Source organism: Cyrtonyx montezumae, unplaced genomic scaffold (genome assembly GCF_038088225.1).
Source record: "Cyrtonyx montezumae isolate F1298 unplaced genomic scaffold, pur_monq_1.0 scaffold_34, whole genome shotgun sequence".
In the NCBI taxonomy this organism is placed as follows: domain Eukaryota; kingdom Metazoa; phylum Chordata; class Aves; order Galliformes; family Odontophoridae; genus Cyrtonyx; species Cyrtonyx montezumae.
The window spans coordinates 4,704,949-4,732,616 of NW_027072039.1; the positions used below are offsets into that span (position 1 = coordinate 4,704,949).

A 27,668-nucleotide genomic window follows, 5' to 3' on the forward strand; every position below is an offset into this window, starting at 1 on the left:
CTAGTAAGCAGGACTTGAGACAGGGTCACTCTGAAGGACACCTGGTATCAAACTAAACGAAGCTCTGTTGGAATCTTGAAGAGTCACAGATGGGCTGGGGGCTGTCTTCTGAGTGGCACATGCTTTCTTACCTTCAAGCCAGTAAGTTATCATGTCTCCTTTCCCCTAAGGAAGAAAATGAGTCATGAGGCTACACTACTACCCATCATTTGTGTAATAATCTTTTAATTATACCTCAAATTCTGTCCCAAAAGGAGACTGATCTGTCTGTCAGCCATTTTATGTATAAGAAGACCGACACACAAAATCTTGCCTTAAAAAAAAAATAGTGTGCTAGAGGCAGCAGCATGGATTAAAACAATTCTTTGGAATTCCCTCCAAAGTGACATCCAGAAATATACAAGTTACAGAAATGTTGTTATTTATGATGTTGCTTAATGAATTCTTTTATTTCAAAGAGTTTTGTCAGAATTACTTGTCAAGTAGTACTTCTAAGTTCAGCTTAGCCTTTCACTCTCTGAATTACCTGATTTGTCCTGATATAATCCCTGAGGCATCTCTCTTAAGGGGCAGGAAATAATAGTCTAATCCATGGATTTTAACACATAGAGGACTTCATGGGTTAAAGTTCCAGAACTTCAGAGTACTTTTCACACTCTTCTCTCTGAAAAGCTGAGTGTAAATGCTGCATACGCACCTTGACTTGTAAATTCCCACGACATATTAACACATAGTCTCCAATCTGCTCCAACAGCTGGTATGCACTTGAACTGCACTGTATTTTAAGAGCTGGAAAAAGAGACAATTGTCATATTATGATGGTGATTTAACCATTCAGGGCAGAGCTGTACCTTCTGTGTACCAAGGACTATGAGATCCCCTTGCTTTTTTCATGTTTTCGTTGTTATTCCTCTGTTATTTGAAATGCTCACACACACATGCTCTAATACCCTGGCCTCTTTGTGAGGGCATCTCAGGACAAATAAGTGGCTGTCAGCAAACACTACTCTTCACATCCTGCATCTAATATTATTTTTCAAATCTTCATAGCTTCCTGGCTGAAATTACTGGCAAGCAACCATTTTTCCTAGTAAAGAGAACCAGGAATGCATCGTTCTACCTCATGGTTTATAAAGAGCTAGTGCCTTCTTTACATGAAGTGTTTTCAGCAAAGTATAACCATAAGAGATACTTTCATCCTTGTCTGCCTCCAAGCCTGTAAACAAAAACAGGAGGAAGGGATAGTATTACCATAGTTCCACTCTGTTTTTTCTTTTCTGTTTGTTGATTTCTTTTTGTGTAAATGATTTTTGCTGAAAGACTCAAGATACTCCATGTAGATTAGTAATATGTGTTTCAACATATCTAGATACTTATATGTGAAACATTCTTTCTGTAAGATATTAAATTCTTTTAGTAGTTCATCCTGGTTTGTAACAAATCACTTAGCTGCCAGAAATTATAATTTACATTGTTAGAAATGCTTATTAGCTCTTATGTTTTACAATGATCACCTGGGGGTTAAAACATGGTTACATATTTTGAGATCCTACGATGTATGTGATCAGAGAAAGAGGGGGATAAAAGAAAATCTTAAGAGATAAGAATCTCTGACTCTCTGTTCAATTTTTATGTGATTGTGAGCCAAAGGAGAGATAGATAGATAGGCATACAGACTAAGAGATGAAATCTCAGGAATGATGGAAGCAGAATTTGAAATCATCACTTTTAAAACCATTCCAATGACAACAGCTCCTACAGGGAGCATGAAAGGAGGAACAGAAGTTACTTGGAAGAATGTCAGGAGGGAAAAAAGTTACATGTGTTCCAGCCAGGATAGAATTTGTTTTGGAAAAATCTTTATAATGGTGAGAAGGAATGAATCCTGCTTGATTTCTCAAATTCCTAGGCTAAACCAAAGCCATGCAGTAGGGCTACTCCTCAATGCTGTTTTCAGTGGCTCACTTTTTATCCTGAAACTTAAAAACATCTCAGATTCTACCTAATTCAAGTCCTTTAAGAAAGCATGGCGATGTGAGCCATAAAACTGTTCAACTTCATTGCATGAATGAAACAAAAACAAGTTATCAAGGATGGTCTTGCATAACTCCTCCATTGTTTGTGGGTTTTTTTAGTTCTTGTAGTTCAGGCTAAAATATTTCAGAAGATGAGATTCAGATACTCATTTTGGCTAAACATAAAGCTTTTTAACTAAACATGGGGCTCTGGTATCCCCTGGAAATAACTGAAATTGAAGTTATCTCCACAGTTTACAGAGATTTCTCTGTCATCTCTTTGCTGAGATATATAACCTTCTGTACTTGCTGAAGACAGACACAGCTCCCACAGTGTCTTGCTATCTCCTGTATTCTCCATCAGAAGAAAATAACCAGTAAAAAAAAAAAAAAAGAATTCATAAAATATTTTTCCTATTAATTCAGCTGGGTTCCAGGAAAGAATCAAAACAGTGAGCATACCCACTTACCTTTTTCTGATCTTCTCTAAAGTCTGTTTCTTGCATACTGTTTCCTATTGTAGAGAACTTCAAAGCCATGAAAATGCCTCTTGAAGATTTGGGTAATTGAGGGGATGTTGTTACAAAGGTTTTAGAGAATAGCATTGGCAAATTTCCCCGTAGGCAATGGATCCAGAAATCAACACCTTTCTTAAGGCAACTCCAGTAATTTGAACAGGACAGGACTCAAAGTTACATAACATTTGTTCAGTATTCATTAAGGGATGTTCAAAACTGCATCTGCAGTTTGCTCCTTGTTACCTTCACTGGTAGATTCCATCCTGGAAGCTGTGTTCACAGTATCTCCAAATAAACAATATCGTGGCATTTTGGTCCCTACAACCCCAGCTACAACTGCCCCTATTAAAGAAATGGAGAAAAAAAGAAGATACTTTGTGTTTTTAAATCACAGATTTAGACATAAACCTCCTAGCTGTTTTCTACATTACCTTATTTCTCATTTATTCACAAATAAGGACTAAGTGTCAGTACTGCCTTATATGGGTTATACATCAGGTTTACAGATGGCTTCCAGAGTTCATGGAAGAAAGTGCAGAAAGGCCTTGAAAGAGAATGGTGAAGGGAGTGAGGATGAGATAAAGGTATAGAGCATGAATTGAAGTGCCTGCAGAAACTATATTTCAGCACCACAAAATAATATTTTGAGGGTTAAGGAGATAGGAATCCTCCCTGTTGGAGCTGCACACACAATGCCCTCAAGTCATGAGGAAAACTGGGAGTAGAAAATAACCTGATCCTGCTGAAGGCAGAAAATGTCTGTGTCCTTCAAATATTAGTTTTGATTTCCTCATGTCAGCCCCAGGTGATTTATGTAAAATTTGATCTCTTGCTGAGACAATATAAGCTGCTCAACTTGCAGATGCTGGACTGCATAGCACATACCCAACTCTGTCTGTCTATCAGAAAGGAGCTGCAATCACATATCAGCTTAGATGAGGGAGATGAGAGGCTGGGAATGAAGGCTAGATCGAAGACTCAAGAATCAACAGCCTATTTTGAGGGGAGAACAGCTGAGAAGGACAAGTACAACAGTGAAAGTTCTGAAGCCATCTTTATATACCCAATGCACCCAGTAATTTATGCTGTTGAGATGACCTCTGTGAGGTGCTCTGTTCCATGCTGGGAAATTTAATTCATTTTTACTGGAGAGGAAACACAACTACAGAAACATCTGATAAACCAGCAAGGAGTTCTTCTGTAGCCCTCCCAACATACCTGAATGTATTCCTGCTCTTATCTTCAGGAGGGTGTTGGGCTTGTGTGGGATCTTGAAAGTCTTGCAGACATTCACGAGGTCTAAAGCCATGCTTGCAATCTCACCAGCATGAAGGATCCCATTCTCTTTGGGTACTCCTGACACTACCATATCTTAACACAACAATGCAACTATGTTAACCTGTGACATTATAAACACAATTACCATGCCAACATGATACAAAAGAAGCCCTATTCCTTTGTATGCTGAGGCACAGCTGCATTTACTAAGCCTCTGAAAAAATTTTGGATTTAATTCTTATTTTCCTAGACTTCCTTCCTCCTCCCTCCATCTCTTGAGGATCTTTGAAATGGGTCTGGTAGTGGGATTCCCACTAGGCCCTCTCCTATGCCTACTGGCAGTTACTCTCACTGTGTGGGAGACAGGTCTTTTCAGGATCTCTCGGGGGCATTTCTGCAAGAATTCCATGCTCTATAAGGAAGACACCATACCACAGAAAAAAGAGTGGGGTTTTTGGTTGTATTTTTTTTTTACTTCTCCACTATCTAAACAATTCCTTTTCATCTCATCCCTAGTTTCTGCTAGATTTTGCTGGGTTTCAAATCAAACTCAGCTTTAACAGTGGTTAGTTGCCAGCAGGTTTCCACGATGGCAAATATAAACTTTTTTTTCTAAAGGTCCTAAAGAAGAGGCAGCCAAGCCCATTCAGAGTGTAATGGGAGAGAAGGCTGTCAGAGTCTTTGAGGGAAAAAAAAAACAAAACAAAACAACAACAACAAAAAAAACAACAAAACAAAGGTTGTATAGCTTAGGAAATGGCATTTATGTTCCCATGCAGAAGGTAAAATTTTCAGCTGTTCCCGTGAAACAAAAGTTGCCAACTGTGATTAGTCAGTTTCCAGTATTTAAATTAAGACCTTGCAAATCACAGAAACCAAATAAAGAACAGGGGTTGTTTGCTGTACCCAAATACCTCATCTACAACATTCACCAGCTGAAGAAGTGGTGAAATACATGCATGGAGATGTTCCAAAAGTTTGCTTTGGCTGTGCTAGTACGTCTTGCCTATTTGTTTTGTGTGTCTTCCCAGTGGTAACAAGCTTTCCAAATCTCCTTCACCTGCTCTTCCTTGTCATCAGTCTCTATCTTGATGTCCCAACATTTTCTGGAGCTCAAGGAACTTACAGGCATCTCCTATTGTCTCCACCTTATACACATCATAGTTATCTATGATTTCATCAAAAGTGGTATAAAGCTTGTTCAAGAGATCTACCACTTGGTAAGGTGTGCTTCTGCTGGATAGCTGAGTGAAGCCAACGATGTCACTGTTAAAACACAACAAAAAGAATATATATAGTGTCTTAACCATAACAGACTGGTAATTCTAGGCATACAGTAATAATTTCTCAGTGGAATTATCTCAGACTTTACTTTACTTTGTCTTGGGTTGATGATCTTCCAGAATAGTTATATGTTAAAACATTCACTTTAACCAAAAAAACACCCTCTCCCAAAATCTTCCTGCTTACTAGTGGAGTAAGCTGGTTTTTATCTTTATTTATTTCACAGCTAGACTTTAACCTGTCAAAGTCTAACTAGTCTCTAATTTTAGTTTATGTAAAAATGAAAAAACATAATATCCATCCATTTATGACAAGAGAATATTTAATTTACACAATGCTTCAAGCACATGTAATGACACCAAGTGTCAAAAACTAAAGACATGTTGACTCTAAGAATGGATATGTTTTACATAGCTAAATGCTGGAACCCTTATATAGGCTTGTCCTGTGAAATGTATATGAGTGTGTTTAATACGTACAGCAATGTGCTGCTGTGTGTTAGAGCTCTGCACAGGTCTCATTTTTCATTAAAGTAATTCTAATGAAAAACTGAAGACTGTGACCATTTTGAAATACACTTATTTGAAGTCAAGTGTTTCCACTGGATATAAGCAGTGGTAGTTCACATACAAATTTGGTACTCAGCCATACGCTTCACCTATGCTAGGAGAGTAGATGGTTGCTACAGAAGGATTCAGTTCTATTCCTATCTTTCACTTTTATTTACCTGAAAAAGATGGTGGCACTTAAGTAACTTCGAGCCTGTGCACGTTTTCCCTGCCTGAGATCATCTGCTACTTCCTTAGGCAACATACCTGTTACAAAACATAAAGCACTGTTAATACTTTGACACAGATAAAAGAATACAGTAATCATAACATGGTTGTTTAAAGATAAAAGAGCAACGTCTGTAAAGGTGAAACATTTTGAAGGTGAAAACACTCTTCACTATCAAAATCTGTTCTGCAGATAATGTGAGAATTCACAGTAAATCTCCCTGGTTGCAAGATTTTTCAGATGACTCATATTTTTTAGTTATAAGAAGCCAGTACATACATTCTATAAAGGTCAAATTCTAATAGGGTGATTTAGGATATTACTAACTCATTTTGTCAACTCTTCATTAATGTTCTCCTCCTGTCCTGGTTTGCTATCTCTTTGATTTTCATTATCTACTTTACTTCTACTGTCTTGTGCTTTCACAGCCTGTTCCTTTTCCTCTCCTAGAAGTTATGACTACTTCACCATCCCTCTATTCTTAAGGAATTCCAGAGGACATACTGCTAGCAAAAGTAACCTCAGTCCAGAAGCAATCCCTCAGTATTTATAACTATACAGAAAGACAGCCAAACAAGGTAAAAAGAAACCAGAGCACTCCAGACTATCCAGTCAAAGCTCTGTGAGATTAGTGCACTGACTTTTCTGGGGGGACTATAAAAAGTGGCTAAATATATTTTAAACTTTACAAGTAATGTGTGTATCAATTCTTTGCCAACTAAGCACTATTTATTGAAGAATCATATGTTACAGGATTTTTCTGTTTGTAATTATACAACAAACATCAAATTATTATTCTTGATAATATCCAGCTTTTTTTTCCTGCATAACTTACTATACAACAGACGATCAGTCTTCTGTTTTTCATGCATTAAGTCCTGGGTTCTCTCAGAAACCAGTATCTCCAGGTGTTTGCTATATTTCTCCATCTAATAATGTGGAAAATTGCACAAAAATCATCCATTTATAAATAGGTTCATAGTTGGATAGGATCTAAGCCTTGGGATTATTATGCCTTGAAAATACTCAGACAAGCAAAGGCCTAGGTTTGAGATAGCTCACTGCTTTTCTTACAAAATTCAAAGACCAACTTTCTCTTGACATAAACTCATGATTCTATATTTTAGATTGCTGCTTATGTCTAAAATGACAGAAGTGAATCCCAGTGTTTTCAAGGTGTATACGAACAGCAGTCAAATCCAAAACAGAGACCAAGTTTTCAGTGTTTATTAAAATTTGTTACCAAGACTGATGAGACATGTAAGTCTCAGTCTTTTGTAAAAAAACTCACATTGCTGTTTCATAAGCTTTTCTGCTATGCCATGTTGTGTTTTCTGCACCCTTGCTCTGTAGGAGGCAACAAGATGTGGAGACAGGATTCTCTTCTTTCTGCTGATGGGCTTAAGACACTCTGCTCAAAATGTGTGTGCAAACATATCTGTATCATGCAGGGATTCTACAGCCCCAGCACTGTAAAATCACCACATAGCCATAGGGTAGGGGAAAAAACAACCAACAGTATTTGATTTAAGAAAATGAAGTGTTCAGCTGTAAAGCAGCTGAGAAAGTTAAAAGCAACTGACAGAGGATGAGAAGGAAAACCAGGTCTCAGGGAGAACTGTAGCTTTGTTTTTGTAGCTCAAGTTACAATTAATCTGTCAGAAGTGACTAAGAGTATTCCCATCAAACATGAAATATGAAATTAAACAACAAATAAAATAAAAACCCACAAACCCCCCAGAAGTATAGAGGGAGATGCCATTGCATTGGATTAAACATCTAAAATTACCAGAGACATCATCATGTCCACAGGGTTAACTTTATTAGGATTCATCTTGTTTAACATTTTCTTGATTTGCTCAAATGTAGGCCTCTGGACTGGATTATTTTTTCTGCACTTTCTGATTAGCTGTGGCACAGAAAGAGAATGAGAGAAACAAACAGCCTTTTGTCGTTCCAAGCACGTGTACTGTTTCTCATTAGTACTATTATTTTCTTGGTGCTGCATGTTCAGGTGAAGCTTTATCTGCAGCGGTGAAAAATGGCAGGGCTGCACCAAGACCTCCTGACTTAAACAGATACAGATGCTGTGTAATTGAATGAAAGATGTTAGTCCATGGAAATTCAGCTGGGGAAAATCATTAAGTAGATGCTCACATTCGTCCTACCAAACTCTGCATAAGATCTTATCTTGTTCTTTATTATATTGTTATGCTGCTGAATCAAATGACCATTCAAAAAATTCACAAGCACTTAAAAACTTAAATGTGTCTTAATAACATTAGCTGCCCACTGAAATGCAATACTGCTTATGAGAAGCTTGTTACATTTCGGTTGCTACCACTCATTAATGGTGAGTTATTTAGCTCTGAAGCTGAAAAAAGGATGCCATAAAATCTGACTCTAATTTAATTGAACAGGTGGGGCAGGGCATTCAGCTTCTTCTTTGCTTGTGACCACTGAACAAGTCAAACTTTTCATGAGAATCAAACTGAATTCATCCTTTGCCTGAGACATACGCTTCAGAACTTGAAAACATTTTGTTTGTAAGCTAAACAGATATTACTAATATGCATGGAACTCACCACTTTACAGTAAAGCGAAAACCCACAAAAATCAGTGATTGAATTTAAAAACATTTTTTATGATGCTGACAATTTGAGGGGACAACTGAAACTTCTATCTGGGAGGCTGGCTGCTCTTCTACTAAGGATATGAAATGAATTTCATTGTTTCTTGTCTGAGATGTGCATCTTGATTTCTTAGTTGCTTACACCCATCAGTAATATTGCCATGAAACTTCTGTCACATTTCTTACATTCACTTCAATAAAGAATTTTTGTGTGCAATATTGTGTCTCACCTCTATGTAATCTGAGGGACATGGGCAAGAATCCTCAGCTTTTTCTGAAATTAATTCTGGTAAAGGTAGACACCAGGAACATTCTGCTGAAGGCACAGCATCTTTCTAGAGAAAAAGGTATTAGCAATGTTGAAAAAGTGGCATATTTCTTTCAGTAAACTGTGCAGTGGCCCTTCTAGCATATTTTTACCAGTGCAAGTCTCCACTGACAGGACTGGGAATATTGGGAAGGAGGAGAAACTACTGCAGCAAAAGCAAAATGCTGAGGTATGCATTCATCCTCTCATTAAATGTCAAAGAGCTACCACAAAAGCAATTCTAAAACTACAGTTATTTCCTTCATACACTCTTCTTTAAAGCTTCTTTAAACTCCTGGAGGGAAGACTGATATGTTTATGAAAAGCTCTGGTTGCATTTTCCATTAGAACTGAATTTTCACCCTGAAAGTCAAGAGGAAAATGTGTTGCTCCCCAATCCTTCAAAAAACATAGTTATTCAGGGTTTTCATTATATCTTCAACCAAAACAGAATCAAAATTACCATGCAGAGTTCAAAACTCATCTTTACTTACTGACATAGGGTCGCTTCTTGTGGCAATTTCTAGTAAAATGATGGCATAACTGCAGGGTAATAAAAACAAATATTAATGGAGAAATAATTAATGGAGTCAGTGATTTCAGCTTTCCAGGATTTCACTGAATCACAGAATTGTAGGGGTTGGAAGGGACCCCTAGAGATCATCGAGTCCAACCCCCCTACCAGCTCATTCTTCCTCATTTTATGACTGAAAGCACAGTATAAGGAAGGCTAGGAACTTTTCTGTTATCTGTTACTTCCCTGTGTTTTTAGAGATCTTTAGAGATCTGTCACTGATCACTTTAAAGCAATCTACTTACACAGTTATCAGTCTCAGAGATTAAACATTTGAGTCTGATAGACAGCAAAGCAATTTTCTCTGGAATTTAAGAGAATCCATAGAGAGTATGTGCAAGGACAACATGATGCCTATCAATTAATCATACAAGACAGGTTAGTGCTGTCATCAGAATCAGATTAACCAGAATCAGAATAGGGATGAGTAGTCTTTTTTTCAGTATAGATCACTGTTCCAGAAAATCTCTGTAAAGTTAATGATAAGACATAGTTTCCAGAGTAGAACTTAGCTATTAGTAGATCTTATTAGATCTTATCTCTCCATCATCATTCTCCTTAGATAAACCAAGGTTAAACACACTCATTAAGGGTAACGAATGGAACAAAAGTGTTGACAACTTGATCTTCAGTCTCTGTACTGAACTCAAAAGAGACCACTTTCGAAACTGATCTCTGAGAAGCCAACATCTCCTGCAGCCAACAATCCTGATAAAGTTGTTCTTGCCTCTGTAAATATTCAAACTGTGTAATATTTACTTCACTACAAGCATCTCTTCATGATAATCTTTTATTCTTATGAGTAAGCCTTCTTTGCAATCTGTTGTATTGCTAACAATTGCTCTGCTTAGTATGGCACTAGGACATGCAGTAGGACACAGCTACTGATCTTTTGGGTTACTGGTAGGATCTCAACAGGAAACAGAATAATGCATATAAACAGTACTGAATAATGTAAAAATTAATCTGTTGAAATTCTCATGCTAAGTTTGTAGTGATTAGGTTGTAGAAAAGATTGTCTTTCCTAGTGAGAGAGCAAAGCTCAGATATTCAAGGTGAGTAATTAGGCAGTAGTACTGATTTTATTCAGCTTTAGCAGCACTGCACATGAGTAGCCCTAGTAGAGTGGCAAGTCAGATTCACATAACCATTACAAATCAAGAGAAGTCAGTCTATGAGAAACTGTAATGGGAAACAGCCTCTTCAGCTCAATTAAGAGGTGCTTTCATGTTCCTGTTCTCATTTCCATTTTAGACTTCCCATCTGACCAACACATTCCCTGTAGAACATTAAAAGCAAATGATTCATCTGCAAAAGCACACAAAATTACATGTACCACTCCTGCAGTCCCTACTCTTTATTTGGCCCAGATCTCCAGGAACATTAGTGGATTTTTCTGCACAGGAATTTTAAAAATAGAGGATTTCAAGACAAGGCCACTGCTTCCTGGCCTGATATTCACATGGGTATCAGGAAGGCTTATACATGCTCGTATCAATGAACACAAGCTCTTTTAAAATTCAGGAGCTGAAGATCTTTTAAAGAGAAAAGCCAGTTAATATTACAGGACACATCTCTTTTTCTTCATCTTTCTTCCGTGACTGGGCATTTCAACTCTTACTGTAAATCATCTTTCTTTTGTAACAACTAAGGATTATCTGCAGTACAACAAAAGGAAACCTGGATTTTGCAGACACAGGAACTGACAGCAAAGTAAATTCTGCAAGCATTCAATAGATCTGTCGGAAGTGCATTTTGTAGTCAATTATAATGTAAGAAAATAATCTGTTAGCACTATTTTAAGGGGAGTCCTTGGCAAGAAATGGCTGCAGGAGGCCAGGTTGTCTGCAAAGACAAGAAATGGCATCTAGCCTGAACATGGTCAAAGTGTAAACCAAGCAAGTACCAAGGAAAAAAACATCTTCTGGAAAAAAGAATGCATTTTGAACATGGAACAATTATAAAGTGCAATGTATAACATAACTCTAAATTACTGCTTACTTAAAGAACAGTAAATCCAGTACATACTGACAACATCAAGACTGAGACAGGACAGAATTACAATAGCCAGAGACATCAACATGATGACAAGATGCTTTTAGATGAGCTATACTGAAGCAAATTAAAAAGATCTATTTGTGCCCATAGATAAAAACACTAGAGAGACCTCAAATTCTTACTTCCATAATATGACCTCATAGAATGGATTAAAAATAATAATGTTTTGGCAAGTTCAGGTATTTTATAAGCATACAAGGGAATAATGTGAATGAATCCAGTAAATCTTGTGATTTACAAAATCAAATCTCAGAGTCGCCTTCAGACTTTAATATATCCCAGTTGAAAAAAAAAGTAGGTTTAAACATTTTCTGCAACTAAATTTTCAGTGAAAGCCCCACAGTGCTCAGGTAAGGCAGTAAATATTTGTTGTAGCCCAGTACAGCCCGGAGTAAAACTTAGAGCTTTTGAAAATAAAACAAATATCCACCCTTTCGTAAACGTCTTCAGTAAGTAGTGCTAACAACATGGCCTCATCTGCTCAACAATCAGCATTTCAAGCTCCAACTGAATTCCAGTACTTTATGCTCTGATAGCTACTAAATTTCTCAGAAAACAGGAGTCTTCTGCTGTTCCGGGAAAGAAAAAAAAAAAGGTAAAAAAAAAAGAGCCACAGAAATCTTGCACTACCATCTTCCAATCTTCCCTGTCATGTACTTCTAACTAACTAACTGCTGGAAATAAGCACAGAGAAGTATCACTATTATAAACTAGGATACATCAATAATAGTTATTTCCTACTTAGTATAGACAATTGGAGGGAAAGGCAAGAAATATTGATGTAGCGTTTTTCAACTCAGTTTGATGCTTTTGTTAGTAGATTATTATTCTCTAAAAATTCAATAGTAATCCCTTTTACTTGAAAACTAATTGGATCTGCTTTACAGGGTGTCACTTCACAATGGCTTTTTTTTGCTGCCAGCTGTCTGTCACTGGCAATGCAAACCTTGATGGCCAAAGAAGCTCTTGCAATGATCTCCCATAATGGCTTCCAGAAGGAAAGGGACAGAGCAGTTCACTAGTGCTTATTATTATTCACAATCTTCCTAGCTCTAATTGTTATCTGCAAACTTAATATTGTCACTGCATGCATGCAGCAAAACAGTGCACTGACACTAATTACAGAATTATGAGATGCATTAATATCAAGTCCTGGAAAATCCATGCTGTTAACTCTAAGACATTGCCATTATTGAATATTTTTAAAATCTATTCAAGCACATCCATGAGATGACCATGAAACCTAAGCCTAAAAAGTGATGAAAGAATAGCTGATATGACATGTAATTATTAAGTCAAAGAGACAGGAAATTACCTGTATACATCTGTCATAGAATTGGGTTCAAAATCCAAAAGGGAATGGATTTCAGGAGCCATGTAAATCTGTATAAAGTGCTGCTGGTACTCCTCAGAAGAATCTTCTTTTCTGTACAACTGCAAACCATAATCTCCCATGGAAGAAAACAGAAAAAAAAATGGTTCAGTCAGTATTTCTCTGAAACACATGCATTAGTACTTAGTGACAAAAAATGTCTAAAGGAATTAGCTATCTCTCTGAAATACAGATCAGTGTCTAAAAATGATGTATCTGGTAGTCTTATCTCTCTAAAAAAACCTGGAAATTTAGGATCTGGAGAGTAAATACTTGCATGAGGATGTGTAACAGGGTTTTGAGAGGGTCTGTTGAACTAAATGGTCCCTTCCAAGACAATTATTCCATAATTTCATAAAACTATATTCAGAGGCAGTATGTTCAATTCAGAGCAAGACTTAATTTGAAAATGCAGATTTCTTTTCTACTCATCCACCAATTCTCATTTCTGACAGTTAGAGAGAGCAATTACAAGTTAGACAGTCTAGAGCTACTGTAGATCAGGGTGGACTTTACATACACACCACTAGCTCAAGAACAAAAGCAGGTAAATATAAAACATATTTACAGCTATACTTTGTCCTTAAGAAAAGGCTCTCAGTATCTGACTTGGAATTGAGGGAAAAAAATTGATGTGTATTTTGTTAAATACAAACAGCACTGAGTGTATGGAGAGACATTTTCTGTTTGTTTGATTATTTTTTTTCTTTAATGGAATGACCTCTCATTAAGATAGCCTTAAAAGTTCATTCTTCATACTGGATCTCAGTGGACTTTTCCCAGTAGGTCCCACATTTGTTATTTCTAAGCATACTGGCATTATGAAAACCACATAAACCAAGAATATGCAAAGTCCCTGCAGTGTTTCCATTTACATTCTCAGCAATTTCATGGGACCCTCATTTAAAGCAAAGGTGGTGTGCAAATGTGATGTAGTCAGCTATTTCAGTTTTTCTGTTCTTCCTCAGAAAACACACTAAGCAAAACATATTCTTGCAAGCATAAAGGTACTAAAAGTGGTAGAGAAGCAGCCATAGGCCTTTGTAGAGGACTTATTCTTCAGGATAATTTTTTGAAAGACAAATCTATTGCTGTTGTTTTTAAGATGCCTGCAAATTACAAGGTATAATAACTAGTCTGAGGTGAGATGAAAAATTTTTCCAGTCCTTTGGCAATTACAGAATTATCTAGGCTCTTCAGTAGTTTTCATGTCCCCACATACTGTCTTCCTGTAGCAGGAGCAGGGTGACTTGTAGCTCCATCTGCAGGAGACAACAACTGATTTTGCTTTTCTCCATGAACTATCTTATGTTTACCAGTCAGGATTGTTCTATGTCTTCAAAGCAATGTCCATTGCTAAGGTTTTTCTCTCTGTATCATAACAGAGAATGAGACAGAATTTCTGTTTAGAATAAGGCCGATAGAGTTCATCACTTATGGAATCTGATGCATGCAGGGGTAACTCATTTTAAAGGAGAGGCTTGACATGATCATGTAACATCATCATTTTCACAAAAAATGTCAAAATGAAGGTGCTTGGGAGCAGTGTCAAGTGTGAAATCTACATGCATTAGTAGGTTACCTTGAGAGGTTTGAATTTTCACTTATCCTCTCTTTACCTGCAATTTTACAAACCCATCGGTCATCTATTACACAATTACTGGACTTCAACCGTCCATGATACATTTTGTGGTGGTGAAGATAGGCCATTCCCTGGGCAATATCAGTAGCAAATGAAAACCTGAAAGACAAAACTTGATAAATTAGCATGTCCAATAAACAAGATCTTCACTCTAGGTTTGAAGCCTACTGCAGCTAACAGAAAGGCTCCAGTGATTGGAATAGCTTTGAGACCTGTCATTCCATATTCATTGTTCCAATCTATGCAACTTTACAATGTTTTTTAATCAAATAAAGATGCCCAAGATATTTGAAAAATAGATGAAATCACACAGAAATAAAGGTCTGAAAACAGTAGCTGTATGAACAATGGTGGGTTGAAAAGTCATTATCTTTGTGTAACCAGTGCTCAATGTACAACTGATCAAAAATCCAGAAGATGAGTTAGGCTGGATTTGAATTCACTCTCTCCTTCATTCTCTCAAATCACAGTGCAATTCTGTCTTTCCAAGCACCCATCTATAATCATTACTTTGTTCCAAAGAGCACATAGCATCTCTCAGCATAGTTTGTGTCTTTAAACATTTTTTTCTTTTTTGTACCTGAATCCCCAGTTCAAAGGGATATCTTCATGGAGCAGAACATCATGAAGGCTGCCTTTGGGGCAATACTCTGTCACTATGGCAACATTTGGTACTTCTATACAACCGCCAATGAATTTACAGAGATTGGGATGGTCAAGTTCCCTGTAAAAAATAGCAGAAATCAGAACACATATATATTTTTCAGGGATCTCTTTCCTACTTTCTGTACAGTAACCGTAAAATCAGAAGTCTTGTATCAAAAAGTAGAGAGAAAAGTAAAATAGCTGTATAAAGATTTTGATCTAGTGTCAAAGCAACGTTTGAAGGAAAGAAGAACATGAATGTATTGTAATATTTGGTCAGGCTGTAACCTTTAAAGAACCATTATACACATAGAACAGCATACACTTCTCAGGTTCATTTCTTACCTTACTTGCTTTACTTCTTTACGTATGGATTTGGATAGGGTGAATGCCTTCTTCATTATTTTTTTAATGGCCACTGTTCTACCATCACTGAAACAGAAATTCATGCTGTTCAAGAGAATATTAGGCCAACGACATAATTTCATAAGGCTGGAAAAACTGACTGGATACTTTATTCTTCTGCAAGCAGCTTCACATCTCTAGAGATGAAGCAGAAAGTTTGAGTAACTCCATATGTGGGTGTGAAGCTGAATATATGATGAGATCCTGCTTCTGTGATAAGGCAAGCATTAGTACTTACAAGTCAAGCATTCTTGACCTGTATGCCATTTGAAATATGAGAGTGTTACAGTAAATTTAGGCAGCTGGATGATTCAGTAGCAGCAATGGGAATATCAGAGGTAGTGAAACACAGCAATACCTATCCATTATTTCTCTGTCTACTGTTTTAGAGATCCACCACTGATATTTAACATCGTTCTGCTCCCATGGAATGAAACATTCTCAGTGATGAAGCAGCTGAATTTGACAGAGCAAAACAATTTTCCTGTAAAGAATCCAGTGGGGATGTATGCTGAAATTAACTGTTACTTAACGGACACTCTCTGATAACCAGCATATAAACACTACGCCATTCTTCAAATGATCCAGCTGTGCTCTACCTGCATTTTAGAAAAGGTTCTGCATTGAAATCTTGGTTTCAAATGTATTTGAGCAGTAGGCATCATTCATTAAAAGATGCCGGACACGTTATGCAGCCACCTTTGCAAGATGTCCCAAAGAGAAAAGGAGAAATGTTGAAGGGAAGACATCATGTTTCAGATTCTACAGCCACAAGTGGTAAAGAAGTCAAATGATGTTACTAACTTACTAGATTTGGTATAACCAGAGAATTACAAGCTTTTGGACTACCTATTAACAGCAAAGTTGCAAGAACCAGAAAGCACAGTGAAACTGTAGAATAGCAGATACAGAAGAAAATTAGCAGTATGCTGACTTACTATTTCCCAGTCTGTGTGAAGTGCTGTTTCTTAGCAGCTGCAGTGCAGGAGCTCCAAACAGTGATACAGCTGGCACTGGATTCACTTGGTGCTGGGGGAGCACTCATCATGCTTCCTGCTGCTATCCAGAGTATATTATCTAAATGGGATGTGGGATTAGAAACAGCACCTGAAGATGAGTATTATTACAAAGATAGGGATGCAAGAGGCAGGCAAATTTAAGGAATTTGCCAATTTTTTACATGCATAACGGTCTCATTAACACGTAAGACAGAAAGCTATTTTTTCAGAGTGTGACTCCTGCATAAAAAGTAAAACAACACGAGATGTGATGCATTGCCACAGATCTTTCCACTAAACCTCAAGATTCAGTGCAAGTCTCCCTGATTGCTGGATGATCAGTCCTTGCTTCTAGTGAAGTGCAGAGGACAGAACTCGGGGAAGCAGAGCAAGCTCTGTGCCATATTTTAACAAGTCTACTTGCAGGTCCTAGAAGACTGTAGAGTACAGGGATGTGGGAAGTGGCTCTGATATCAGAAGGAAGTCAGAGAAGATCAATAATACAGTTAGATGGGGAAAAAAGTAAGGCTAACATATGGCTTTTAATATATGTTGATCAGCTTTAGGTTACAAAATACATTTTGAAGAATTTTAATGAATTACTTGTTGTTTCACCATCTCCACCAGGTTTCTCAGGTTACTCTAAGCTCTGACAAAATCTCTCAACTCTCCATGGATCAGTTCACAAAAAAGTGCTGCTGAGAAGTTCTGCATCTCATCTTACATCAGGACTGTCATGTACCCACATCACAGAATTACCCACGTGAGGTTCAAAGTTGCATTGACATATAGAGCCTTTCTACAGCATTCCACCCAAAATTACAGTAGACATCCCTGACATAGCTGGAGAAGAATACATATATATACATATATATTATATATAGGTGCAATGCAAGTTGTCTTGAAAAAATAATTTTTCACAGAACAACTACATACCCCAGGTGCAATGCTGCTGATGTGTCAAGTCCATCTAAACTACACATTTTACCTATTTCAAAATCTCTTCAGATTATCAGTCCCTATTACTCTGTTACTTCTCATGCCTAGTTCTTAAATGATATTGTTGCTTCCTCAAGAAAACTGTATCTGTCATATTGGATGTTTAAAATTCATTATAATGTGTTATTTTTTCCATCATGTCTCTAATTTCTTTAAGCCTGTTTCTACTGTTTTCCCTCCTTTGTGAGTTTACTGACTTTAATTTACTAAGCTGAAAATTTACTCATATTTCACTTTTATGTCATGAAAGACACTTGTCCTTGAATGTCCCATCTGCATTTTCACAAAATTGAATTAAAATTTGGTTTGCATTTTGTACTCAGATTAATTTTTATGCTAATCTCTGTCCTTGACTGCAATAACGATATCACACTAAAGCTAACTACACATAAATTAACAAAGTCCAAAGATGAAAGTATCACTATAATATTAGCACAAGACCAACTTCATGCTACTGTAATAAAGCTAAAGCAGATCTTCCTAGCAATTGCTTGAGCAAACAGAAAATCATAAAGTTCGTATCAACACAGACTTAACAACTTCAGCCAGTTTCAGTCAGATTTGCCTCTTCTGAGGGTCCCAGCATTTCTCTGCATATGAGTGATAAAGCACTGAACAGAAAAGTGAACTAAGTGCAGCACAATACAGGATTAAGTAAAATCTGATTTTATTCTTAATATATTTAGTTACAGCCAATTAAAATAATATTATACATCCTGAAGGTAAAAAAAAAAAAAGTCAGGTCACAATGAATTAATTTTTGCAGCAGAACTGCTAAAGCCAGTATTTGCTGAGAGAAATTAAGATCTCATTACAACTTTCATTTTATTTGTGCAGAGCCAGGATAAGCTAGTGAGGCCAATTATACAGAACCACAGATCCACAGAAGCAAATGTAATTTATTTTTTCTAGGTCTAGAAGTCATGTGTTTATCTGGGGATAGATCTGTCTTTTTGAATTGAATAACTTCCTTAAATAAGAAGGAAACTATTTTAAATAACTTTTAATAAGTAAGGTTTCAATAAAGAAGAATGTCAGCAGACAGCTCATAGAACATATGAGAACAAAATTTTGCACATACAAATGTGAATAATTTCCCAAGCTGGCTTATCTTCTGCAGGACCCTGAAAACAAGATGCACTTATGATTGAGATTATTTCAGAACATTATTAATGAAACTGGTAACTGTAACAGAATGACAAGTTACTAACCTTGCTTGATACAGGTGAATTCTATGATCCAGCTTTCATCCCAAAGCAACTTTTGTTTTTGATACTGAAACCACTACAAAAATAAATCAAGTTCATTCTTGAATTTAATTTTATTGACTCTGAAGGAATTAATTCAGAGATTATTTTTATTTAACTTGAAAATATTTAAGTATTCCAAAACAAACAAACAAACAACCCTGATGCTTAAATGTCCAGTCTATATCATATCATCAATATTAGAAGTAACAGACCTAGAAGAAAATATCTAACAAAGATCTCTGAAACAGCATATCCTATATTCTAGAATCTATTGACACATAATATTTTGCATTAGATTTGAACTCTTTCAATTACTGTCAGTAATTTTAACACAGTTTAGAGTTAGTTCTCAGCCTGATCATCCAAAAAGTTGTTTACATCCCCTCATATTATGCAAACATCCCACATATGCTGCCTAAGTGCATGACAAGATCATATTGCTCCCTAGCCCCAAGAGGAGGAACACTACATGTTATATGCACTAACAGAATTATAACCAGATTTACTAATGAGACCACATTAAGTTCAGTACTTTACTATGTGGCTATTTTATAAAGAAGGCATAGATGCTCTCATCAGTAGCTGACTTATGATATTTACAGTACAGATACGTAACAGTGTATGGATGTGCTTTCAAAAGATGAGCAGCAGATTAAATTACATAGCTGCATAGCTTCACTCAATGCCAAAACAGCAAACCAAACACACATTTTACCATAATTATACCATTTTCTGTAGTGTAGAATTGAATATTAAGAAATCACGCATCCTCTGAAACAGTCCAAAAAGTACTGAAATGTATTCTCCAATAAGTGGAGACTGTGTCAATATTTTGGAAGAAATTTCTGCCTGATGTAGAGCTTGGTGAATCAAAACGATGTCATCTCATTTATTTCAAACGATTTCTGAGAGAAGATATCTGCATTTTGTTTTGTAAAGATAAGATTAAACAAAGACATGTCAGCTGGAAGTGACCACTAGTCCTGATGAAGACTCTGAGATCAAAGGAACACTCTCTTCTGTTTAAATGATAAAGAAGATATTAGAATTTGAGATGATTCTTCTCATATATCAATAATTACTGAATTGGATAAAAGGATCTTTCCCTGCTTGTTTACTCATCACCCGAATAATAAAGAAAAGAAGATGACATTGCAGATTTAACAGAAAGAATAAGTATACAGCAAAATATATTTAAAAATAAACTCTCAAAAAAATCCCTAAAACCTACAGAAAAAAACAAAAGTAATAGGTAAGTTTCACTACAAAAAACCCCAAAACTTTTATTTTAGTTAAATCTATTCAAGGTCAAGAAGCTCTGTTTTCTTTTTGTAAAATGTCAACTGTTTAAAAATGTCTGAACTTGTCATCTGTTCAATTACACACTTCTACCATTCCTGTTTTACCATAAGCACTCTTGTCACAGTCTTCATGTGAATAATAAATGCTCAGATAAGAAACAGCCACACAAGGAGATTAAGGCTTAGTTTTCAAAATTCTTCAGTTCCTAACTTGCAAAGCCACACAAAGAGATGCAGAACAAAGAGAAAATTCAATTGTGACTGAGACCATCCACAGTAACTTACTTTGTGGGCCATGTACATTCTCCCATTTTTAAAAAAGAGCACACACAAAATAAACATTAAAAAACCTAAAAAAAAAAAAAAGGAAGATCTTCTCATTATTCCTTTTAGATGTCCAGCTATCAATAATCTTAAAACATCCCAAGTTGAATATATTCTATAGCAAGATGTATTCAGCAAGATGTATTCAGACACTCAGACTTAATGATCTCTGGTGGATCTAATCCCCTTATGAATTCATCTAATTTGTTTTTGAATGTATTTATACCTCTCACCTCAGGGTTTTGGAGACATTAATTTCATAATAGGATTTCACTGAGTCAAAAGCACTCTCAATTCACTGGCAAACCCTATCTTATGTTGTGAGAACTAGCTGTTCTTATTCCACCACTGCATATCCCTCTGTTAAATTCCCCTTCAGTCTTGTGCCTCAGGGAATGAAATTTCCCATCACAACTAGCCTTCCCATGTAAAGAAGCCAATAATGCTATCTTTTCTACCACATAGTTTCTGGATGCAGAAGAAAACTTACCCCTCTACTAGGACAACATTCCATTCAAAATAATGAAATAATGGAGGCAAGAGAAATGAAAGAATACTTACCACGATTGTCATAATGAATCCAGTGCAGACTAAACATACAGGTAAGGCAATTGCTATCCTAGCATCAGCAGACAGAGGGCATTCTCCACAATCTGCTGGACAGATAGAACAGCTTTCTTCCTCCTCACAAAAGCCATCTCCACAAACTGAATAGAAAAAGAAATCAGAATTAGGTCACTTTAAGATAGTTTCATTAATCAACCAAGTTGAATTCAGATTTACACACGTGTTCCTGGGATGGGAAACCTCAGAGTACCTGAAAGAATACAACTGAAAAATCCAGAGATGGTACTCAGGAAGCTGAAATAACTGTTTGTTTTATCTTTCTTTCTTTTTTTTTTTTTTAAGTGATGTAGTTTCTGCTTGAATGAAAGCTTCAAATGAAACTGTTAATGAAGTGAAAGCCTTTGACTTTTTTTGAGTCATAACTCATTGTCTATGTTTTGTTTTGCTTTGTTTTGTTTGTTTTTTCTGAGACAAGAAGTTCCTCACGGCAGACATTGTCTTTCATGCTCTTTCTACTTAGTCCAACTCCTGACATCTCTAGAAGTATATGATCTTGGGCACTTCAGAGTGAAACCTTGCAATCCACACCTCAAGGATTTATTTTTCCCCAAGGTCTTAAGAGAATTATCAGACGTGATTTTAAACAAAAGCCCTAGAGGACAAAACTCCAACTCCTGTGTCCTGAGTTCTGTTTCAATTTTACCTCTCTGCCTAAACTAATACAATTCCAAACTTCAGCCTCCTGAGACAAGCTAAAGATATTATTCTGTCACTAAGTAATACATTTTTAAAAAATTCTCAGCAAAACAAAATCCACTGCTTCCATCCACTTTGGAATTGCTTCGTCTCTGTTTATTTTCATAACATTGAGAAATATATTCTCAGACTTTCAGAAGAGTAGCTAACAAGAATACTGTGAAGTTTGCTTAACCCAGTATTTTTCTTTAAGCTGCATGTTTAATTTATCAAATAAATCTTTCTTTTTAGATTTCATTTTTGCTATTGTAATTTTATTACTATTTCTGCTTTCCTGCATACAGCTGAACTAATGTGAACAGAAGTCTGATCCCTTTGGAAGCAACAGGATTTTAACAAGAACAATAGAATCAATTTGTTTTCTACCCCTCCAACATGGTTACAGCTAGTTTGCACCCCTTCAGATGAAGAATATCCAGATCCTCACAGCATCTTGACTAGAGGAGTATTTTCAAAGTATTTTCAGCTGAAGCTGTTCTTGATTTGAGTTTGCCTGTTTGGCAAGAGTGGACTCAGTGGTAGAGGGGGGTAGGTGTCACTCTTGGTATCCATGCATAAATGTTAAAAGCACTGAGATCTGCAGTCAGTATGCATTTCCCTCACATCTTCCCTCTGTATCATACCTACTGCAGGAAGGACTGTGGTTTTCGCTTCCAGAGCAACTTGCATTCTCCCAACTCTGATGTGTGCGATGAGAGAAGTCACACCCACGTGAACCAAAACAACCTGCCAAACAAGTGAACAAAGCTGCAAGGATCAAAACTTTACTTGCATACAATAGGGTATTTTAACAAGGATCACCCAATTATGAAGTTCTCAAAAAGAAGGTGGTGCATTTTACAGAATCAGGAAGGAAAGGAGTGCGTGGCTGGTGAGATAAACAGCAGTGAGAGAGACAAGCCTTTTGGGAAAGGCTCTGATTCCTCTCACTGGTATGTTTTCTTTCATCTAGACATGGCTTTCAACCTATGCATCTGTCACATTTGCTTTCCTGTTACTTCTGCTTGGAAGAAAAGTCATAAAGGTTGTGCTAACCTGTAACACGGTCCAGTCAGTAATGCAATATTTTGTTAGCATAATAATAATTAAACAGACAGATTAGGTTGTGTTTTTCCTTCCAATCCCCATTATTTTTTCTACTAACTGAATGAGAAGTAGCAGTATAGAACACTGGTGCTTCCAATCCAGTGAGCTCTGATTTGATGATACTCAGCCATATATATCACTTACATACATAATCCTGAAATAAGTAAATGAGACAGGGGAACATGCATATAACCTACTAGGAAGTAAGCTCTTAGAAAAGCAAACCATTTGTAGTATTCAAAAAAATAAACTTTACCTTGGCAGTCCAGTTTCTTTGGCTCATTTTGCCAGCTGTCGACAAAGTGTGAGTAAATATTTGGCCATCATCAGGAATCCATGGACCACATATTCCTCCTCTACCCTTTATCAGAGAGATTGGTTATGTCACTAACAATGACACAATAAAAATCCTAGGTCTCCCTCTTTTACTTCAGAATTATTTATATTGTTTCTCAAGAAATAACCAAATTTGTTAAAATGACAAAACTCAAATAATAGTCATATACTGAGTTAAATATCTCACGAGTCTCATTACTGTTTGAAATACTTGAACCAAAATCTGGTCATATATTTAACTGCAGTAATTTTAAGAAGGTAATACATTTTTTTTCAGTTTTTGCTGACAAGAAACAGAATTGTATCCCACTCATTATATGTTTCTAAAGGAGTTTCATTGCAACTTGATTTTTGATATTGTGGTTTATTTATTTTTTAAAAAGGATAGCCAATGCCAGTTTGCAGAGCATATCTCACTCAAGCTGTCAAAAAATACAGAGATAATGATACCTGCAAAAGACAATTTATTCTTTCTTTTCCTACTGACTGCACAGAAAGGGTAAATATGAGTCAAGTAATCTTTGAGAATTGAAACTGGTTCTATTAAGCATAAGGAGCAATTCTGATTACTACCTCGTCTAAAAATATAGGCATTTTCTTTACAGCCTCAAAATATAGTAAAAAACTTTCTGAAATAGACTGACATCCCCACAAGGGCTTCAGTGTACTACTGTTTTAGTCTAATTGTTATCACAGAAAAAACTGCACAGACTTGGATCATTGCAATGAATGTCTTATCCATTATCAGAAGCAGAACACACAGAGCTCATACTGTCATACTAACCATGAAGGCCAAAGGACAGGAGTGAATATTGGCATGGTGAATGCAGCAGTTGTCACCATTTGCATCTTTCCAGCTGGCAGGGCACTCATGCTCTTCACAGAATTCCTTTGCAGCAGCAGCATTGCTAGTCAAGGAGAAGAGTGATAATTTTATATTACTTCCTTATTCCTCAAAAATTGTAAGAAGTGTAGAAAATTTTCCATAGAAAAATTACTGGCATAAACATATGCAGTGCTAAAAATATTGTCACACCATTTCTTTTTTGTTCTACTTCTCGTTCAAGCAATCCTATAGCAAAAACTGCTGTCAAGTGGATTATCATCTATGTTATATAGTGGAGAGTTTTGGCAGATATAGCTTACTATACACATACCTAAGAAAAGCTGTACCTAACCTACATTGTCTACAGTTTGTGAGGTGATGTGTAAGGTTTTGGATGGATTTCAATGCCACAGAAATCAAAATAAGCTCTTCAATGAGTTCTGGGGATTCAATCCTTAAGTCATTATTTATATTGTGCATTTTGAACATTCATTATTAAAACTTATACAGAATACAATGAGTCTCAGAGTCACACTAGAATTTCAGTCGTAAATTTCTTGTGTAGAGGTCAGAAGTGACATGCAGAGCTGCACTGGGATTGTAATACAGACCCAGGATGACATGCACTATCACTGACATACAGGTGAATGTGTCATGATGTGATAGCAAAGCCATTCCAGAAGGCCTGCTGCCTGCTAACACTTCTAGAAGAGAACTAAAGAGATGCAAGGAATTAGTAAGGAGCACAAGATAATGTATTCCAACTCTGTTGCAAAAAATGTGCACACATACAGAATCCCAGTATACTCATGACCATGAAAACATATGACAGGAGGTAATACCTGTGAGGAAGGATTCCATTTTGTACTGCATATTGATAAAAGCCATCTGAAGCAAAGACTGCATAGGTCACATTAAAGAATTCCCCAGTTATTGCTGTTTCTGGAGGCTTTTGCACCCATGCCATCTCCAGACCTAGGAACAATAAGATTATGAGCCTTTTCTACTTGACAATTGTATAAAAATGTAGAAATTCCTCTGTAGTAGGGAACATAGTGTAGTGAAACAGAAATGTGATTTTCAACTATTTTTCCTACTGCTTTTTACAGGCCTCAACTATTCAGCCATCTTAGTGGCTGTATAGCTAAATGCAAATGCACACTAATATAACAATTCTGACATTCATGTTCTCCAAGAAATTGGAGAAACAGGATATAAAATCTGATCATCTTATCTGCAGTAAATTTACTCTCATTTTGCTTTCTTCTTAAATCAGTTAATAAACATTGTTTGTAATTCTTGTCTGCTTTCACCAAGGCCTTCCTTCTGGAAGAACAGACAACTCTAGCACCTGTGAAATACAATCAGTACTGCTGACCTCACAAGATATAAATTACATTATAATTAAATATTTTTAAAAATGACTGAGATAAAACCATTTGACACCTAGAGCAGAGGAGAGTGGGAGTACTGCTACTCAGACATCTGTCTTTTTCAGTTTCTATACTCCTGCAAGGAAAAATAATTTATCTCACTCATTTCCCTCATTCTTGGGACACCTTATTAACAACTCTAAACCTAGAAACGAAGTGAGATTGTCCTCAAACAATACTATAAAAATCTTTCCACTCCTTTTTTTTTCTAAAAAGAAAGAATTACCTTCAGTCTGAACTTTTCTAACATAAAAAAAAAAGTTTTCCTTTATACTAGCTATATAGTCTTTATTTGTTATAGTCACAGGATCACAAACTGAAATTGGAAGGTATCTCCAGAAATCACCCAGTCCAATCCCACTCCTATCAGAGCACAGTCACAGACAGCATGTTGCTCAGTATCTTACTCAAATGTGATTTTAATGTCTGTAAGGTTGGAGAAATCATGACTTCTCTGAGCACACTGTTTTACTGTTTGACCAGCCTTATAGCAGAAGAGTTTCTTATATTTAATTTCCCATATTTTAACCACTTTGTTTTTCTATCTTAATCAATGAATTCTGGAGATGGAAAAAAAAACAAAACTATTTTTTCATTATGTCACCATGTAAATTTAATTTTGAAACTGAAATAAGTAGTTAAAGACCTCAGATTTTAAGTACACATCGAACAAAATTATGAGCAAGGAAATGAAAGCATGAAATGTAGAAATGGTGCTTTTGCTTACTGGCTAGAGGGTTTAAACAGTCCTCTTCTGAAATGATGCCATGAAATTCCAGGAATAGAATTTGCAACAGCACTGAGCTGACTATCTGACTTGTCTAAATTATGTTATATTTGGTTTTCTAATGAGAAATAAAATGTTTTCGATTCTTATTTTAGGAGAAGGGGTTGAAATTACATTTTCACTAGGAATCAATGAATATTGGGCAAATAATTGCTCAGAAGTATCTTTTGATTGTTTTCTTTCACCTTTGTCTCAAGAAAAGGAACGTCATCACCGACTTCAATGCCTTCTACCATATGAAGCATTTGTTACGAGTTAGGTATCAGTCTGAGCACTTCAATTTTAGGTCCTCAACCATTTCCTATGCAAGAAATGGTATTCCTAGAACAGCTTTAGAACTCACTTACCTCCACAGTCCATCATATTATATTCATCTGGTTTTTCCACAGGCCAACAGTCATAGTCTTTGTTGTCTAAATCATGCCATCCCTCCACTAATATCACCTGCCAGAAATAGACCACGCTGTGAGGCACTGTATAGAAACAGGGGAAGGATGCCTTCTATCTGCAGTTTATCTTTCTTCTAAAGAAATAAAAGCAAGCATAGAAACAGTACCTGACATATTTTGCTTTGTCTCTTCAAGTTCTGGAGCCAAAAATGATCGTTTCCAGGGATCAGTATATTATTTTGATCTACCCAGTAATTAGTCATGAGACAATTAGGTGATTTAACTAAAACCTCTCTTGTAGATTTCCTTTGCAAAAAATGGTCAGTTTTAGGACCGTATGCAGAGAGACATATTATTTAAAGACTTCTTCCCTTTGTGTTTAAAATGATGTACTCCTGCTCCAAACTGTCTTTCTTTTAATCTTTTACACATAAATTATTCCAACGATTATTTTTCATTAAATATTTGATAACAAAATGCAATTAATTACAAATGTTACAGTGGGCAGTTATAGGCAAGATTACATATGCCTATTACATGCAGAATACAACATCATAATAGCATAGAGAGTAAATTTAAATGGTAGCAAAATACACAAAATACCTACATCTACAAGTCATACACTATAAATATATTTATACTGATCAAGTAATAGAATATACATTGTAGGCTGTAGATAAAAAAAAATATGATAATACATTTTGGACTTAATCCAAAATTAGTAGAAGATATTAAGTTCTATTCTTATAATCTATTTTTTTACTGTACATATTATCAGAGAATAATAATCTAGTGGGTTATTGCAATTACTTATCCCATTATTCCAGGAGTAAGATTTATATAATTGATTTTTACAATGCATTCTGCCATTATTCTTGTTTTCTATATTACTAAAATAGCATTCAATAATTACCTGGAATTAACAGCTATCTCCCTGCAATAATCCACTTAACAGTTCCTTCAGTATGCATAGACCACACAAGTATTGATAAGAGGATATACAAAGCTTACCTACCAATAAACTGAGGAGGCTTTGGAGCCCAAAGGCAAGTGTTTTGGTAGCAGACATGATCCCTAGTGTGCATCCAGCTTATCAAGTGATGAGGCTG

The 27,668-nt window shown here is 36.2% G+C and overlaps 1 protein-coding gene across 1 annotated transcript; it reads right to left on the reverse strand.

Moving 5' to 3' along the window:
• LOC136054125 (atrial natriuretic peptide receptor 2-like) lies at nt 1–27,628 on the reverse strand. The gene is made up of 23 exons (XM_065745205.1): nt 27,575–27,628; nt 26,518–26,614; nt 24,781–24,925; nt 23,909–24,032; nt 23,045–23,149; nt 22,326–22,428; nt 20,941–21,086; nt 18,716–18,788; nt 16,316–16,356; nt 15,448–15,644; nt 15,038–15,181; nt 14,435–14,556; nt 12,759–12,891; nt 9,306–9,354; nt 8,735–8,839; nt 7,662–7,781; nt 6,708–6,801; nt 5,823–5,910; nt 4,938–5,077; nt 3,752–3,904; nt 2,777–2,875; nt 698–789; nt 1–165 (listed from the first exon to the last, which is right to left on the reverse strand). Exons 1-23 carry the CDS (start codon nt 27,626–27,628, stop codon nt 1–3), a joined length of 2,589 nt encoding a protein of 862 aa, XP_065601277.1.
• Nucleotides 27,629–27,668: the final 40 nt, after the last annotated feature.